A 14,855-nucleotide genomic window follows, 5' to 3' on the forward strand; every position below is an offset into this window, starting at 1 on the left:
CAAGGTGAGATCTAAATGGGGTTACAGTGGACTAGTGTTTTTTTCTTGTACACACGTGAAAATGAACACATACACCTGCGCACACAAATGTGTTTCAAACAAACAAACACACACAAACGTCTTAGGCTAGCGTTCATGTAGAACGGATATGGCTTTCTGTTCCCTCTCAGGCTTTAACCCATAACAGACAGGATCTTTCTGTTCCCTCTCAGGCTTTAACCCATAACAGACAGGATCTTTCTGTTCCCTCTCAGGCTTTAACCCATAACAGACAGGATCTTTCTGTTCCCTCTCAGGCTTTAACCCATAACAGACAGGCTCTTTCTGTTCCCTCTCAGGTTTTAACCCATAACAGACAGGATCTTTCTGTTCCCTCTCAGGTTTTAACCCATAACAGACAGGCTCTTTCTGTTCCCTCTCAGGTTTTAACCCATAACAGACAGGCTCTTTCTGTTCCCTCTCAGGTTTTAACCCATAACAGACAGGCTCTTTCTGTTCCCTCTCAGGCTTTAACCCATAACAGACAGGATCTTTCTGTGCCCTCTCAGGTTTTAACCCATAACAGACAGGATCTTTCTGTGCCCTCTCAGGCTTTAACACATAACAGACAGGATCTTTCTGTGCCCTCTCAGGTTTTAACCCATAACAGACAGGATCCAAACGGCACATTCTCCTGAGACACTCCAAAGGGTGCGTCTTAATAGTTTAAAACTGTATTCTTCCCCTTGCCTCCTTCCCTTCATCTGCACTGATCTGACAGGAAAAGGATGGTTGAAAACAACAAGGTACGATCCACTTTCAGCTGTCCATTTCCTTTTCAGATCAGTGAGAACCAAGGGAAGGAGACGAGGTGAGGAAGCAAAGTAAGACTTGAGACGCACCCCAAAAGCCCTCACTCTTAGGAAAACTCTGCATACTAGACAAAGACCTGCAGCTTATTCTGAAAGGTGCAACGTTTTGCAGAACGGTCCGGAAAAAAACACATTGTGAACTACATAGAAATTAATTGAGTAGAAGGGACATTCTTCTTTATCGTGTAGGAAACGGGCCATGGTGTCTGGTCTACACATTACATTTCTATCTGCAATGTTAACACCCCCAGCGTGAACTGAACTACATAGAAAAACAATGCGTAGAACAGACCTTTTTCATGGAGGAAACGGGCCTCAGTCTGCTCTATACATTACATTTCTATTTGCAATTTTCTATTGTTTTCACCCCCACGGCACTAGAGGGCGCCGGTGAGGCACATGAGGACAGCCACGTGCAGCATCAGCAGGTAGCCAAGGAAGAGGTAGCGCGAGCGGGCCCGTGACGTCAGCAGCTTGGAGCAGTACAGGCTCCGTCCCCGAAGCCAGCGCCTGCAGGCCAGCATCCCACCTTTCACCTGGTTAGGAGAGGAAGGGGTGGAGAGGGAGGGGTGGAGAGGAACGGGGGAGAGTCATTGGTTGCCATTGGTCATCATACATGTGATTGATGATTGGTGAGTCAAGAGGAACAGTCAGCCCTAGCCTGGGTGCCAGTCTGTTTGTGCTATCATGCCAACTCCTTGTCGTGCCAAACATGTTTGGCTTGCAATGGAGTTGGCAAGAGCAAATAGTAGAATGAGGGTGCACACATCCAAAAACACACGTTTTAGCTTGATAATTTTTTAATTTAATTAAAAAATGTTTAGCCCTTTTTCGTGATATCCAATTGGTAGTTACAGTCTTGTCCCATCGCTGCAACTCCCGTACGGACTCGGGACAGGTGAAGGTCGAGAGCCATGCGTCCTCCGAAACACGACCCTGCCAAGCCGCACTGCTTCTTGACACACTGGCTTCCGGGTTAAGCGAGCAGTGTGTCAAGAAGCAGTGCGGCTTGGCAGGGTCGTGTTTCGGAGGACGCATGGCTCTCGACCTTCGCCTGTCCCTTCACTTGTGGACTTCAGTGCACAACACAACTGCTGTCTGTGACCAGGCGCAAAAGAAAACGTATCCAAGCCAAACCGCTACACAGCCTACATTATTGTCACCATATTAACGTTATAGTCAACAACCTAGAACTAACACGTTAGTAAACCCACAATCCAATCCATGTGTACAATCACGCAATACAGTGTACAGCAAGCAGATTAGCAGTTACACCAGCGGGCCACGGTGGTAATAAATTAATACAACCGAAAGCTTACCTTGACTTGGAAGAGTTGCAGTGTTGGATAACCTTAGCCAGCTAGCTAACTAACATAAATACAGTGAGGGAAAAAAGTATTTGATCCCCTGCTGATTTTGTACGTTTGCCCACTGACAAAGAAATGATCAGTCTATAATTTTAATGGTAGGTTTATTTGAACAGTGAGAGACAGAATAACAACAAAAAAATCCAGAAAAACGCTTGTCAAAAATGTTATAAATTTATTTGCATTTAAATGAGGGAAATAAGTATTTGACCTCTCTGCAAAACATGACTTAGTACTTGGTGGCAAAACCCTTGTTGGCAATCACAGAGGTCAGACATTTCTTGTAGTTGGCCACCAGGTTTGCACACATCTCAGGAGGGATTTTGTCCCACTCCTCTTTGCAGATCTTCTCAAAGTCATTAAGGTTTCGAGGCTGATGTTTATCAACTCGAACCTTCAGCTCCCTCCACAGATTTTCTATGGGATTAAGGTCTGGAGACTGGCTAGGCCACTCCAGGACCTTAATGTGCTTCTTCTTGAGCCACTCCTTTGTTGCCTTGGCCGTGTGTTTTGGGTCATTGTCATGCTGGAATACCCATCCACGACCCAATTTCAATGCCCTGGCTGAGGGAAGGAGATTCTCACCCAAGATTTGACGGTACATGGCCCCGTCCTTCGTCCCTTTGATGCAGTGAAGTTGTCCTGCCCCCTTAGCAGAAAAACACCCCCAAAGCATAATGTTTCCACCTCCATGTTTGACGGTGGGGATGGTGTTCTTGGGGTCATAGGCAGCATTCCTCCTCCTCCAAACACGGCGAGTTGAGTTGATGCCAAAGAGCTCAATTTTGGTCTCATCTGACCACAACACTTTCACCCAGTTCTCCTCTGAATCATTCAGATGTTCATTGGCAAACTTCAGACGGCCCTGTATATGTGCTTTCTTGAGCACGGGGACCTTGCGGGCGCTGCAGGATTTCAGTCCTTCACGGCGTAGTGTGTTACCAATTGTTTTCTTGGTGACTATGGTCCCAGCTGCCTTGAGATCATTGACAAGATCCTCCCGTGTAGTTCTGGGCTGATTCCTCACCATTCTCATGATCATTGCAACTCCACGAGGTGAGATCTTGCATGGAGCCCCAGGCCGAGGGAGATTGACCGTTCTTTTGTGTTTCTTCCATTTGCGAATAATCGCACCAACTGTTGTCACCTTCTCACCAAGCTGCTTGGCGATGGTCTTGTAGCCCATTCCAGCCTTGTGTAGGTCTACAATCTTGTCCCTGACGTCCTTGGACAGCTCTTTGGTCTTGGCCATGGTGGAGAGTTTGGAATCTGATTGATTGATTGCTTCTGTGGACAGGTGTCTTTTATACAGGTAACAAGCTGAGATTAGGAGCACTCCCTTTAAGAGTTTGCTCCTAATCTCAGCTCGTTACCTGTATAAAAGACAACCTGGGAGCCAGAAATCTTTCTGATTGAGAGGGGGTCAAATACTTAGTTCCCTCATTAAAATGCAAATGAATTTATAACATTTTTTACATGCATTTTTCTGGATTTTTGTTGTTGTTATTCTGTCTCTCACTGTTCAAATAAACCTACCATTAAAATTATAGACGGATCATTTCTTTGTCAGTGGGCAAACGTACAAAATCAGCAGGGGATCAAATACTTGTTTCCCTCACTGTAGTATTCCTCTCTGAATCAGGTTGTTGAGTGGGCTAAATTAGCTGCATTAGCTAAGTAAGTGAAAGGTAAACTAAGAAAATAAAAAATACTACAAAATATAGCTAGCTCTCGCTCCCTCTCTCTCTCTGCTGCGTCTCCTTAATTTTTAAATAAATAAATTTGTTCAAAACTGTTCAACTATTGTCTTTCCCTCTCTTTAAATCAATTACTCACCACATTTTATGCACTGCAGTGCTAGCTAGCTGTAGCTTATGCTTTCAGTACTAAATTCATTCTCTGATCCTTTGATTGGATGGACAACATGTCAGTTCATACTGCAAGAGCTCTGATAGGTTGGAGGACTTCCTCCAGAAGTTGTCATAATTACTGTGTCAGTCTATGGAAAGGGGTGAGAACCATAAGCCTCCTAGGCTTTGTAATGAAGTCAATGTACCCACAGGAGGACAACAAATAGCTGTCCTCTGGCTGCACCATGGTGTTACCCTAGAGGGTGAGGCTACTGTAGACCTTCATTGCAAAACAGTGTTTTAATCAGTTATTTGGTGAAGTGAATATATTTAGTATAGTTGTTAGATTAATTTGGATTTTAAGAATAATGACTAAAGAATTTCACCCCAAACACAGTATAAATGTTAGAATTATCATGTAGTGTCAACCCACTAACAGAAGGGGCGTTACTAACCATTCAAGGGGGAAGGCGGGAACTGTTTAAGAAAGGTGGGAGGAGCATAGTGTCTTTGTTTGTCAAGGAGTATAAAAACAGTATGTTTGTGTTTTTGGCCCCAGAGCTCTCGCCATGAATAAAAATACAGATAAGACTTGTGAGTTGTGGACCTTGAATCATTGATGATTAAAACCAGAGCCTTACAACCTCTGGTAATGATTCAAGCTTAGGGTGAATTAGAGATAAAAATTCACATGACAGATTGGTCCTTCGAAGCGGAGCTTAATACATCTTTATCGTTCTAGAGACACCGAAATCCGTGCACGGGCGGGTGATACCGTTAGAGAGTCCTGGCCTTCCACGTTAAGGTTAATAAACAGGCCGGTGATTACTCTTTATGAACGATAAAGACGTTAACAAGTTTGAAAAAGCATTTTAATCCAGACTGCAAGGAAAAGGTCAGTAATTTTTATTCATGGAATTTTGGTAAAATGAGTTGAACTTAGTTACCAAAGTCAAAGAAGGTAATAATTATTACGACAGGGAGGGTCCGCAATTGATCCTAGAGGTAAATAGCTATTACAAAAAAAAACTAGTCCGAAATGACATGGTAGTGAATTGCAATCACAAATGTAAACTAAGTTAATATTGTCATTGTACGAATTGCAATGTTCAGTATAAACAGGGAAATAATTATCATCGTATGAGAGGGATATGTCGGGAGTTCATATATGCGACTGGGCATTTGCTAGAACTGTGCAAACAAGTTTAACAGATGATAAGGTCATATGTGTGTGAGACTGAATCCCTCGGGAGACGGGATTATTATTTCAGGGGTGGGGGGAAAAAATAAGTCGCGTGAGGAAAATTGGGTAACTTACTCTTTTCCTGAAACCGGAGTTTTAAATAGAAACTCTGGGTTAGGGGTTAAATAATTTTAAAGGGTTAATTACAAAAGCAAGAGGCGCACTAAGAGATTGGCTCCTACGGAAATAATTCGGGAGTGAATTATTTAAAAAACAAAAAGGGGGGGAGGGATTTCTTATTGTTCCACGATGGGAAAGACATCTTCTAAACAAGTCCGAGAATTAACGGGAGATGAAATATATATGTTAGGGAGGGATCGGAGAAATATGTTTTATGGGTCCATTTGGGAGAAGAGGTATGAATTTATTGGGCATCTCGAAGTAAAAAAGTTAGTAGGCAGATGCATATAAAATTAGATGGAAAAAAAGCGAAAGGAGGGGCTGAAGACAGGGAGTGTGTTTTTTTTAAGCGCGAAAATGCTTTAACGGGGACAAAGGAATATTTAACTATCGTGACTGCAGGGGATAAAAAGGAGAATAACAGTCAATATTTTTGGTTCGAACAAATGTTTGACAAAATGATTCGTGTCAATTAAGAATTGGCTAAAAACACCACAAAGCGATTATTTGAGAGGTACCTATAAAATCCAACGATGTGGTCCTCTGTAGCTCAGCTGGTAGAGCACGGCGCTTGTAACGCCAAGGTAGTGGGTTCGATCCCCGGGACCACCCATAATAAAAAATGTATGCACGCATGACTGTAGGTCGCTTTGGATGGGAGCGTCTGCTAGATGGCATATTATTATGCGTGTGTCTGGACTCTCGCACTCAAACGTAGACGTACGTAATGGGTTGGAGGGTGGAGAATATTTGCGTTTTTGGTCAGTTGGCAGACGCTCTAATCCGGAGCGACTTGAAGAGCCAATAGAGGTTTGCATGGAACTATTCTGTCGTGTTGGGCATTTGAATGGCAGAAGATGAAATATGTGTGTATGAGGAAATTCAACGGCGGGTATGAATGATAACCGGATACTACTTAGTATTTGGTTGGTTAAATGCTAAATAAAAGATTTGAGGCGTGGTTATGGAGGAACTAGGAAGACGCACTTATTCAAAAAGGAATGGGTGGAGAGAGAGTTTTTTTACGTGTATTAAAAGTTGCATTAGATAGCTTTAGTAATATTCTAGATATGTCTATGAAAATATGTTATACGTACTAATGACATTATTTCCTAAGAAGGAAAATTGTAGGGAAGTTTCCCGCGCCTCCCCCATAATGTAGGAAGGAGCAGGAGAGGGGGGGAGTGAGAGACAGGACATCGTTCAAATGGTAGGAATGTCATTAAACGTATGCTGATAAACGATAGCAAGTATTTGTTTTATTAATGAGGGCCTAATCAGAGAGAACAGTTAAATAAATTGAATAGTGAACTGAAATGGGTTAGCGGGAAAATACAGAATAATTGGACGATTTTAAAACGATAATTTATTTTGGTTAGGAAGCAAGTGGCATTGGCTGTTGTGCTGGGGGAATAGCGCCAGCCTGTGGTGGGTTCTGGATTTGTTATAAATAACTTTATATTTTAAACTAAAATGAATAGACTACAATTGGAACATCAGAAAAAGGACAATATAATTCGTAATAGTTATTATAATTATTATTGATAGTTATTGCAGTTATTATTATCCTGAGTGGCGCAGTGGTCTAAGGCACTGCATCGCAGGGCTAACTGTGCCACTAGAGATCCTGGTTCGGAACCAGGTTCTGTCGCAGCCGACAGCGACCGGGAGACTCATGGGCGGCGCACAATTGGCCCAGTGTCGTCCAGGGTAGGGGGGAAAATGGCCGGCAAGGATGGAGCTCGGTTGATAGAGCATGGTGTTTGCAACGCCAGGGTTATGGGTTCGATTCCCACGGGGGGAGGCCAGTAAAAAAATAAAATAAAGATTAAAATAATAAAAATGTATTCACTAGGTTGCTCTGGATAGGAGCGTCTGCTGGGTGACTAGAATGTAAATGTATTATCATTGATTCAGTAATGATAGGAGGGAAGTAGCGATTAAGTAGAGGGTTGAGAGTTGAGGACAAGGAGAATGATTTGTGGCTCTGGTTGGCGGGAAAAAGAGAAAGGGCCTACAAACACCCACCACCCAGTTCCGGTAGGGAGGAAGAGGAAGATGAGGCATGACTAGAGCAAGATGAAGATACTAAGACAGATAGTGAAGGAGAGGGGTCAGAGGATACCATTGATACGGGGTGTGAAGTGTTTGAATTGGAAACGATTGAATTGGCTCTGCAGCAAGAACAGAAACCATACCTCACCTTAACAATATTGGAAAAAAATATAAAATTCTTGTGTGACACGGGGGCATGTCGCACAGCGATCTGTGTAGCCGACATGCCCAAAGGAATTAGAATTAATGGGGAAAAAATCATGGTACGCTCGGCCTCGGGCCATCAATTTATAGAGCGATTATCGGCCCCGGTGACTTTAAAACATGAAGATTCAGGGGGAGAGGTATGCATACCTGTACTTGTATCAAGCCTGTGTCCGGTCAATTTGCTAGGAAGGGATGCCATGACTCAGTTAAACGTAGCTGTAAAGCCAACGCTAAGGGGTATGAAGGCATATGTCGTAAGAGATAATATGGTATTGAGCGGGGAGGGAAAACCATGCTATTGGTATAGCCAGGATCTGCTAAGAGGGGGACTCACAGACATACCAAAATCACTAATGGACCTGAGTAATGAGTTAGTGATTGGATCAACCAAGATGACGGTAGATGACTTACACTGTACATTATGGTGTAATGAGCACCCAGGTCCTAACCCAGATTATGAGGAAGAATTGTTAAAAACCACAGAAAAAACAATTGGGTTAAAATGGGTTCACTATGATAAAAAACGGGCAGCTATAGAGGTGGAGTTAGGACCACAAAGCCAGAGGCTGTACAGAGAAAGGTGGAGCCCCCATGTTGCCCTAGTGAAAGGACATTCAGAGGAATGGTTATCACTAGGTAAATGGATAAAACAGGGGGAAAACATTACTGACTGGCAGAATACACCAAATGGGGATCAGTATGGCCACTCCACTGGGAGATATAGAAGAAAGTTAAATTGGAGAGCAAAAAAACCCAGCCCAGAGTCCATCTGGAGATAAGTTTTAACGGATGACAGGAATAGATTTTCTTAACTCAGGAACAGGAGGCTGAGTTAGAAGCAATTCCGTTCAAATTATGGTCACAAGGACAGCAGATGTAGGACTAATTAAGGGGGTAGCTCCAGTACAAGTGATTCCTCGATTCGATAATAGACCATACCAAAAGCAATATACTATGAAACCAGAAGCAATAAAAGGGATAACACCTACATTTGAGCATTTACTTAAGGGAGAGGTGATAATTCCTGGAGATGAGGTACAATGAAACTCTCCAATTTTTCCTGTTAGAAAGGAGGCACCTAGCGCCGACTGGAGGATGGTCATGGACTTGCAGGGGGTTAATAGAAATATCATTGCTGAAATACATTGCTGAACCAATTGAAACCAGAGAACTCCTATTTTACAGTGATAGATTTAGCTAATGCTTTCTTTAGTATCCAAGTTCATCCGGATAGTCAGGGGTGGTTTGGCTTTACTTTTCAGGGAAGGAAATGGACTTAGGCTAGGATGCCTCAAGGCTACTCGGAAAGTCTTACAATCTTAGACCAGGCTATAACTAGGAATTTGGGAAAGTTTGAACATAGGGAAGGACGCAAATGTTAGTTTATGTAGATGATATTCTATTGGCTAATCCCATCCAGGAGAGATGTAAGAGGGATACAATCCAATTGTTAACCTTCCTGGCAGAACAGGGACACAAAGTGAGCAAAAAGAAACTTCAACTTTGGTAGAGGTCATTTACCTAGGACACACTATAACACAGGAGGGGCGAATGTTAAACTCATCCAGGAAAACTGCTATATTTGAAGCGCCAAAACCGTTAAAACAAAAAACAAATGATGAGCTTATTGGTAATGATAAAGTGCTGTAAAGTTTGCGTACTCCATTATGTACTGCATACGGGTAAATTAAGTGATCTTATCTATGAGAAGGCAATGGTAGCCCATGGTAAAGTAATTTGGAACTCTAAGGAGGCATATATACATCAGGGATGTTATCCAAATGGTAGAGAGTAACGAGGGATATGACATTGGTAGTGATTTAAAGATGATGAAGTTTTTTGGTGGGCTATTAGATATAACTGGGTTAATCATGAACATAGATATTTTTATTCTTTGTTGCTAGACAGAAGACTTAGGTGACTTAAAAAATAGACTTGTCATGTCCAACAATCAGTCTTCAGGTCAAGCCCGGGAGAGCCGGGGTAGAACAGAGGTTGAACTAAACATAAGTGTTTTTACAAGATAAGAGATTGTTTGATTGGATTACTAATTGATTCTGAACTGAATGAAAGTCGAATTTAGCCGCCATAAAGACAAAGGAAGTGGGAGGAGCAATAAAGAAGCAAAAAAGAATATCAAAAATGAAAGGCATGGCAATTGGTTGATAAATAACCTAAGGGAATGTTTAGGAAGGTGGAAAAAATTGACACATAAGCAGAACTATGTGTCAAGAGGGGGGAAGAGACTAATTGTATTAGATAATATTCGAAGGAGAGGACAAAATACTTTTTAAAAAAAAACATTTTTTAGATAGTCTAAAAAGAGAATGCAGTCAGAAATTGTTACATTAATCTGAACATGTGTGAAGATAGTTTATTAACCACACCCGTATGTCAGAGGTTTTGTGCCCCACAGGTGAATCTGAAAACCAGAATCTTTTCACTCCCTCCTCTCTACATTTTCTTCATCTGTTTCTGCTGCTAAGGCCACCTTCTACCACTCTAAATTCCAAGCATCTGCCTCTAACCCTAGGAAGCTCTTTGCCACATTTTCCTCCCTCCTGAATCCCCCCCCCCTCCTCTCTCTCTGTGGATGACTTCGTCAACCACTTTGAAAAGAAGGTTGACGACATCCGATCCTCGTTTGTTAAGTCTAATGACACTGCTGGTCCTGCTCACACTGCCCTACCCTATGCTTTGACTTCTTTCTCCCCTCTCTCTCCAGATAAAATCCTGCGACTTGTGACTGCAGGCCGCCCAACAACCTGCCCGCTTGACCCCATCCCCTCCTCCCTTCTCCAGACCATCTCCGGTGACCTTCTCCCCTACCTCACCTCGCTGATCAACTCATCCTTGACCGCCGGCCATGTCCCTTCCGTCTTCAAGAGAGCGAGAGTTGCTCCCCTTCTCAAAAAACCAACACTCGACCCCACTGATGTCAACAACTACAGACCAGTATCCCTTCTCTCTTTTCTTTCCAAAACTATTGAGCGTGCCGTCTTTAGCCAACTCTCTTGCTATCTCTCTCAGAATGACCTTCTTGATCCAAACCAATCAGGTTTCAGGACTGGTCATTCAACTGAGACTGCTCTCCTCTGTGTCACGGAGACTCTCCGCACTGCTAAAGCTAACTCTCTCTCCTCTGCTCTTGTCCTTCTAGACCTGTCTGCTGCCTTTGATACTGTGAACCATCAGATCCTCCTCTCCACCCTCTCCGAGCTGGGCATCTCCGGCGCGGCTCACTCCTGGATTGCGTCCTACCTGACCGGTCGCTCCTACCAAGTGGCGTGGCGGAAGCTGTCTCCGCACCACGTGCTCTCACCACTGGTGTCCCCCAAGGCTCAGTTCTAGGCCCTCTCCTTTTCTCCCTATACACCAAGTCACTTGGCTCTGTCATATCCTCACATGGTCTCTCCTATCATTGCTACGCTGACGATACACAACTAATCTTCTCCTTTCCCCCTTCTGATAACCAGGTGGCGAATCGCATGTCTGCATGTCTGGCAGACATATCAGCATGGATGACGGATCACCACCTCAAGCTGAACCCTGGCAAGACGGAGCTGCTCTTCCTCCCGGGGAAGGACTGCCCGTTCCATGATCTCGCCATCACGGTTGACAACTCCGCTGTGTCCTCCTCCCAGAGTGCGAAGAGCCTAGGCGTGACCCTGGACAACACCCTGTCGTTCTCCGCCAACATCAAGGCGGTGACCCGCTCCTGCAGGTTCATGCTCTACAACATTCGGAGAGTACGACCCTGCCTTACACAGGAAGCGGCACAGGTCCTAATCCAGGCACTTGTCATCTCCCGTCTGGACTACTGCAACTCGCTGTTGGCTGGCCTCCCTGCCTGTGCCATTAAACCCCTACAACTCATCCAGAATGCCGCAGCCCGTCTGGTGTTCAACCTTCCCAAGTTCTCTCACGTCACCCCCCTCCTCCGCACACTCCACTGGCTTCCAGTTGAAGCTCGCATCCGCTACAAGACCATGGTGCTTGCCTATGGAGCAGTGAGGGGAACGGCACCTCTGTACCTTCAGGCTCTGATCAGTCCCTACACCCAAACGAGGGCATTGCGCTCATCCACCTCTGGCCTGCTGGCTCCCTTCCTCTGCGGAAGCATAGTTCCCGCTCAGCCCAGTCAAAACTGTTCGCTGCTCTGGCACCCCAATGGTGGAACAAGCTCCCTCACGACGCCAGGACAGCGGAGTCACTCACCACCTTCCGGAGACATTTGAAACCCCACCTCTTTAAGGAATACCTGGGATAGGATAAAGGAATCCTTCCCCCCAATTGTAAAGTGGTTATCCCACTGGCTATAGGGTGAACGCACCAATTTGTGAGTCGCTCTGGCTAAGAGCGTCTGCTAAATGACGTTAATGTGCCCTTGAGCAAGGCACTTAACCCTAATTGCTCCTGTAAGTCGCTCTGGATAAGAGCGTCTGCTAAATGACTAAAATGTAAATGTAAATGTGAACTAAAGGAGAAGGTGACCCACTATCTAACCAGGTGACTGGTGAGCATCCAGTCACTAGAAGGAAAACTGGAAGCAGGCCTGTTGGGAAGGGCCCTATCAGGTTATGTTGGTAACCACCTTGGCCATTAGAATAGCAGAGAGAGGAACCTGGGTCCATGTTACCCACTGCAAGAAGGTAAGACCACATACAAGCACCGCTTAGCACACGCAGAGTTGACGAGCGGAACTGCGCCACAGGGTGCGGGGGTCACCTCTGTCAACGAAGATCTCCTACCCAGACCTATCATCACTGTAGTGTGTTCCTAGGGTGTGAGTATGGGGTGGTACCGAGCAGAAGGACTCAAGACAGGAGAGGGTTGGGTTTTTTTGTTGGGAATATGGGTGACCCTGAGCTGCATCATAGTCTCGGCAATAGTCGTGGTAGGTCAAAATCCACCACCACCTCACACCAATTACGCTATGGCCTTACCATTATTAAGAAATAAAGGGAAAGCGACCCGACATACTGACCATCAAGGGCGAGTGATCTACAAAATAGGAGTCAGAGAAGGGTGGGGAGTAAGATTCAAAATTATGATTAGGGATCTTATCAGAGCGGATAAGCAAGCAACATGGGATTATAAGATCCCGTTGTATTTATGTTCAGCCCCCTCAGCGAATTGTTCCTGGGCTCAGGTATTTAGACATACTGGGGGAAGGAGATATGAGACGGGGGGGGGGGCTGGACGTCCAGATGGAGGATAAGAAGGTATAACGACATCCCCACGGAGATGGTAGTAACAATAGTAAAGGTCACTAAAGAGGACATGAAAAGAACTTACTGGGCTTGCGCGGACGTATACGGACGGGATACTTGTCTAAGATTATATTTAATGGAGTCAAAAGATATAGAGGGAGCAGGTACTGGCATTAATCCATTGATGACAATAGACCGAGTAAATCAGTCAAGGGATGACGGAGTCAATTTGACTAACCCGTCCACTATGAAAGATTTTCTCCTCCAGGAATGGAACAATGGGGAAGTGGAGGGGGTCCCTGATGAGAATCTCTGGTTAAAGTGGATGAAATACACCACTAGGGCCTTGGGGGAGACCAATTGTTATGCATGCTCCATTGGGCGACCAACAATGTTGACCGCCCCAATGCCAAAGGCAATGTTTCCCTGTGTATTAGACCTGGGGTCCAATCAAAAAGAGCCAAATTGCAGAGGGATTGGGCTGGCAAAATTGACATACTCGGCCAGCCCACCTAGATTCACTTTAACTCCTGGCGAATACCAGTGTTACAGACATAGAAATGGCACCCGTAACTTGGGTGATTTTGATGGCTGTAAGGAGATAATTAATGTGACTGATTTAGATAAGGAAGGAAGGGAGAAAAAATTAGGAACCTAACCATCCCTTTGACTGATGTGTGGTGGGCATGCACTAAAAAAGGGAGCATTCGGCAGACATTACCAGAGGGATGGGTGGGTACTTGTGCACCAGTATTGTCGGTCCAACCTGTAAGAATTGGTCATCAAAGACCAGTGACAGGAAGAATAATTAGGAGAAAAATAAATAAGTCAGGAAGGAAATAGCCCAATTTGGATAGATGGTATAGGCATCCCCAGGGGTGTTCCAGACAAATACAAAGCTATAAATCAAATATGGGAGAGTTTTACTACAACATTTTTCTGGTGGGGGACAAACAAAAATATGGATTGGATAAATTATATCTATTACAACCAACAACGATTTATTGACAAGACTAGAGATGCAGTAAAGGGGATCTCTGAGCGATTATCCGCCATCCTGCTCATAACTTAGTAGAGGTTGGTTCTAGATCAGGCAGAAAGGGCCGGTGTCTATAGAAAGATAAGCCATTGTTGCATATTTATCCCTAACAACACCACACTGGATGGGACAGTCACCAGAGCTCTTACAGAATTAACTGCACTGAGTGAAGGATGAACTGAACTCAGAAGTTAGTACATTGTGGATAGGGTGGTTTGATGAAATATTTGGTAAATGGAAAACCCTAGCAGCCACCATCTTAGGAGCGATCAGTGTTTGTATGGGTATTCTTGTATTATGTGGTTGTTGTCTTGTTCCCTGTGTACGAGGATTGGTGAGTCAGGCGTTGGTGAAATGCAGTATCTAAACAATGATGAGAGATGGACTGACTCCGGACTCTGACCAGGGGAATGTGAAAAACAATCCTCCAGGCTTGGTGGATGACGAGGATTTGGACCCTGAAAGACCGCAATTGGATGAAATGTTTATTAGTTCTGATGTGATCTCTGAGATTAATCATGCTTGTAAAATACATTTATCCTGAATGTGGGAATATTTAGTCAAAGGGGTGGATTGTTAGATTAATTTGGATTTTAAGAATAATGACTAAAGAATTTCACCCCAAACACAGTATAAATGTTAGAATTATCATGTAGTGTCAACCCACTAACAGAAGGGGCGTTACTAACCATTCAAGGGGGAAGGCGGGAACTGTTTAAGAAAGGTGGGAGGAGCATAGTGTCTTTGTTTGTCAAGGAGTATAAAAACAGTATGTTTGTGTTTTTGGCCCCAGAGCTCTCGCCATGAATAAAAATACAGATAAGACTTGTGAGTTGTGGACCTTGAATCATTGATGATTAAAACCAGAGCCTTACAACCTCTGGTAATGATTCAAGCTTAGGGTGAATTA

General features: G+C 44.2%; 1 protein-coding gene across 1 annotated transcript in view; it reads right to left on the reverse strand.

Annotated features, from left to right (window-relative positions):
• Window positions 1–497: 497 nt before the first annotated feature.
• Window positions 498–14,855, reverse strand: part of LOC121558392 (golgin subfamily B member 1) — a 57,915-nt gene continuing 43,557 nt past the window's right edge. Inside the window, exon 28 of the mRNA XM_045225081.1 lies at window positions 498–1,387. Coding sequence (XP_045081016.1) covers window positions 1,229–1,387 — 159 coding nt within the window. The 3' untranslated portion in view covers window positions 498–1,228. The remainder of the gene's footprint in view (window positions 1,388–14,855) is intronic.

This window comes from Coregonus clupeaformis, chromosome 15, assembly GCF_020615455.1.
Source record: "Coregonus clupeaformis isolate EN_2021a chromosome 15, ASM2061545v1, whole genome shotgun sequence".
In the NCBI taxonomy this organism is placed as follows: Eukaryota; Metazoa; Chordata; class Actinopteri; order Salmoniformes; family Salmonidae; genus Coregonus; species Coregonus clupeaformis.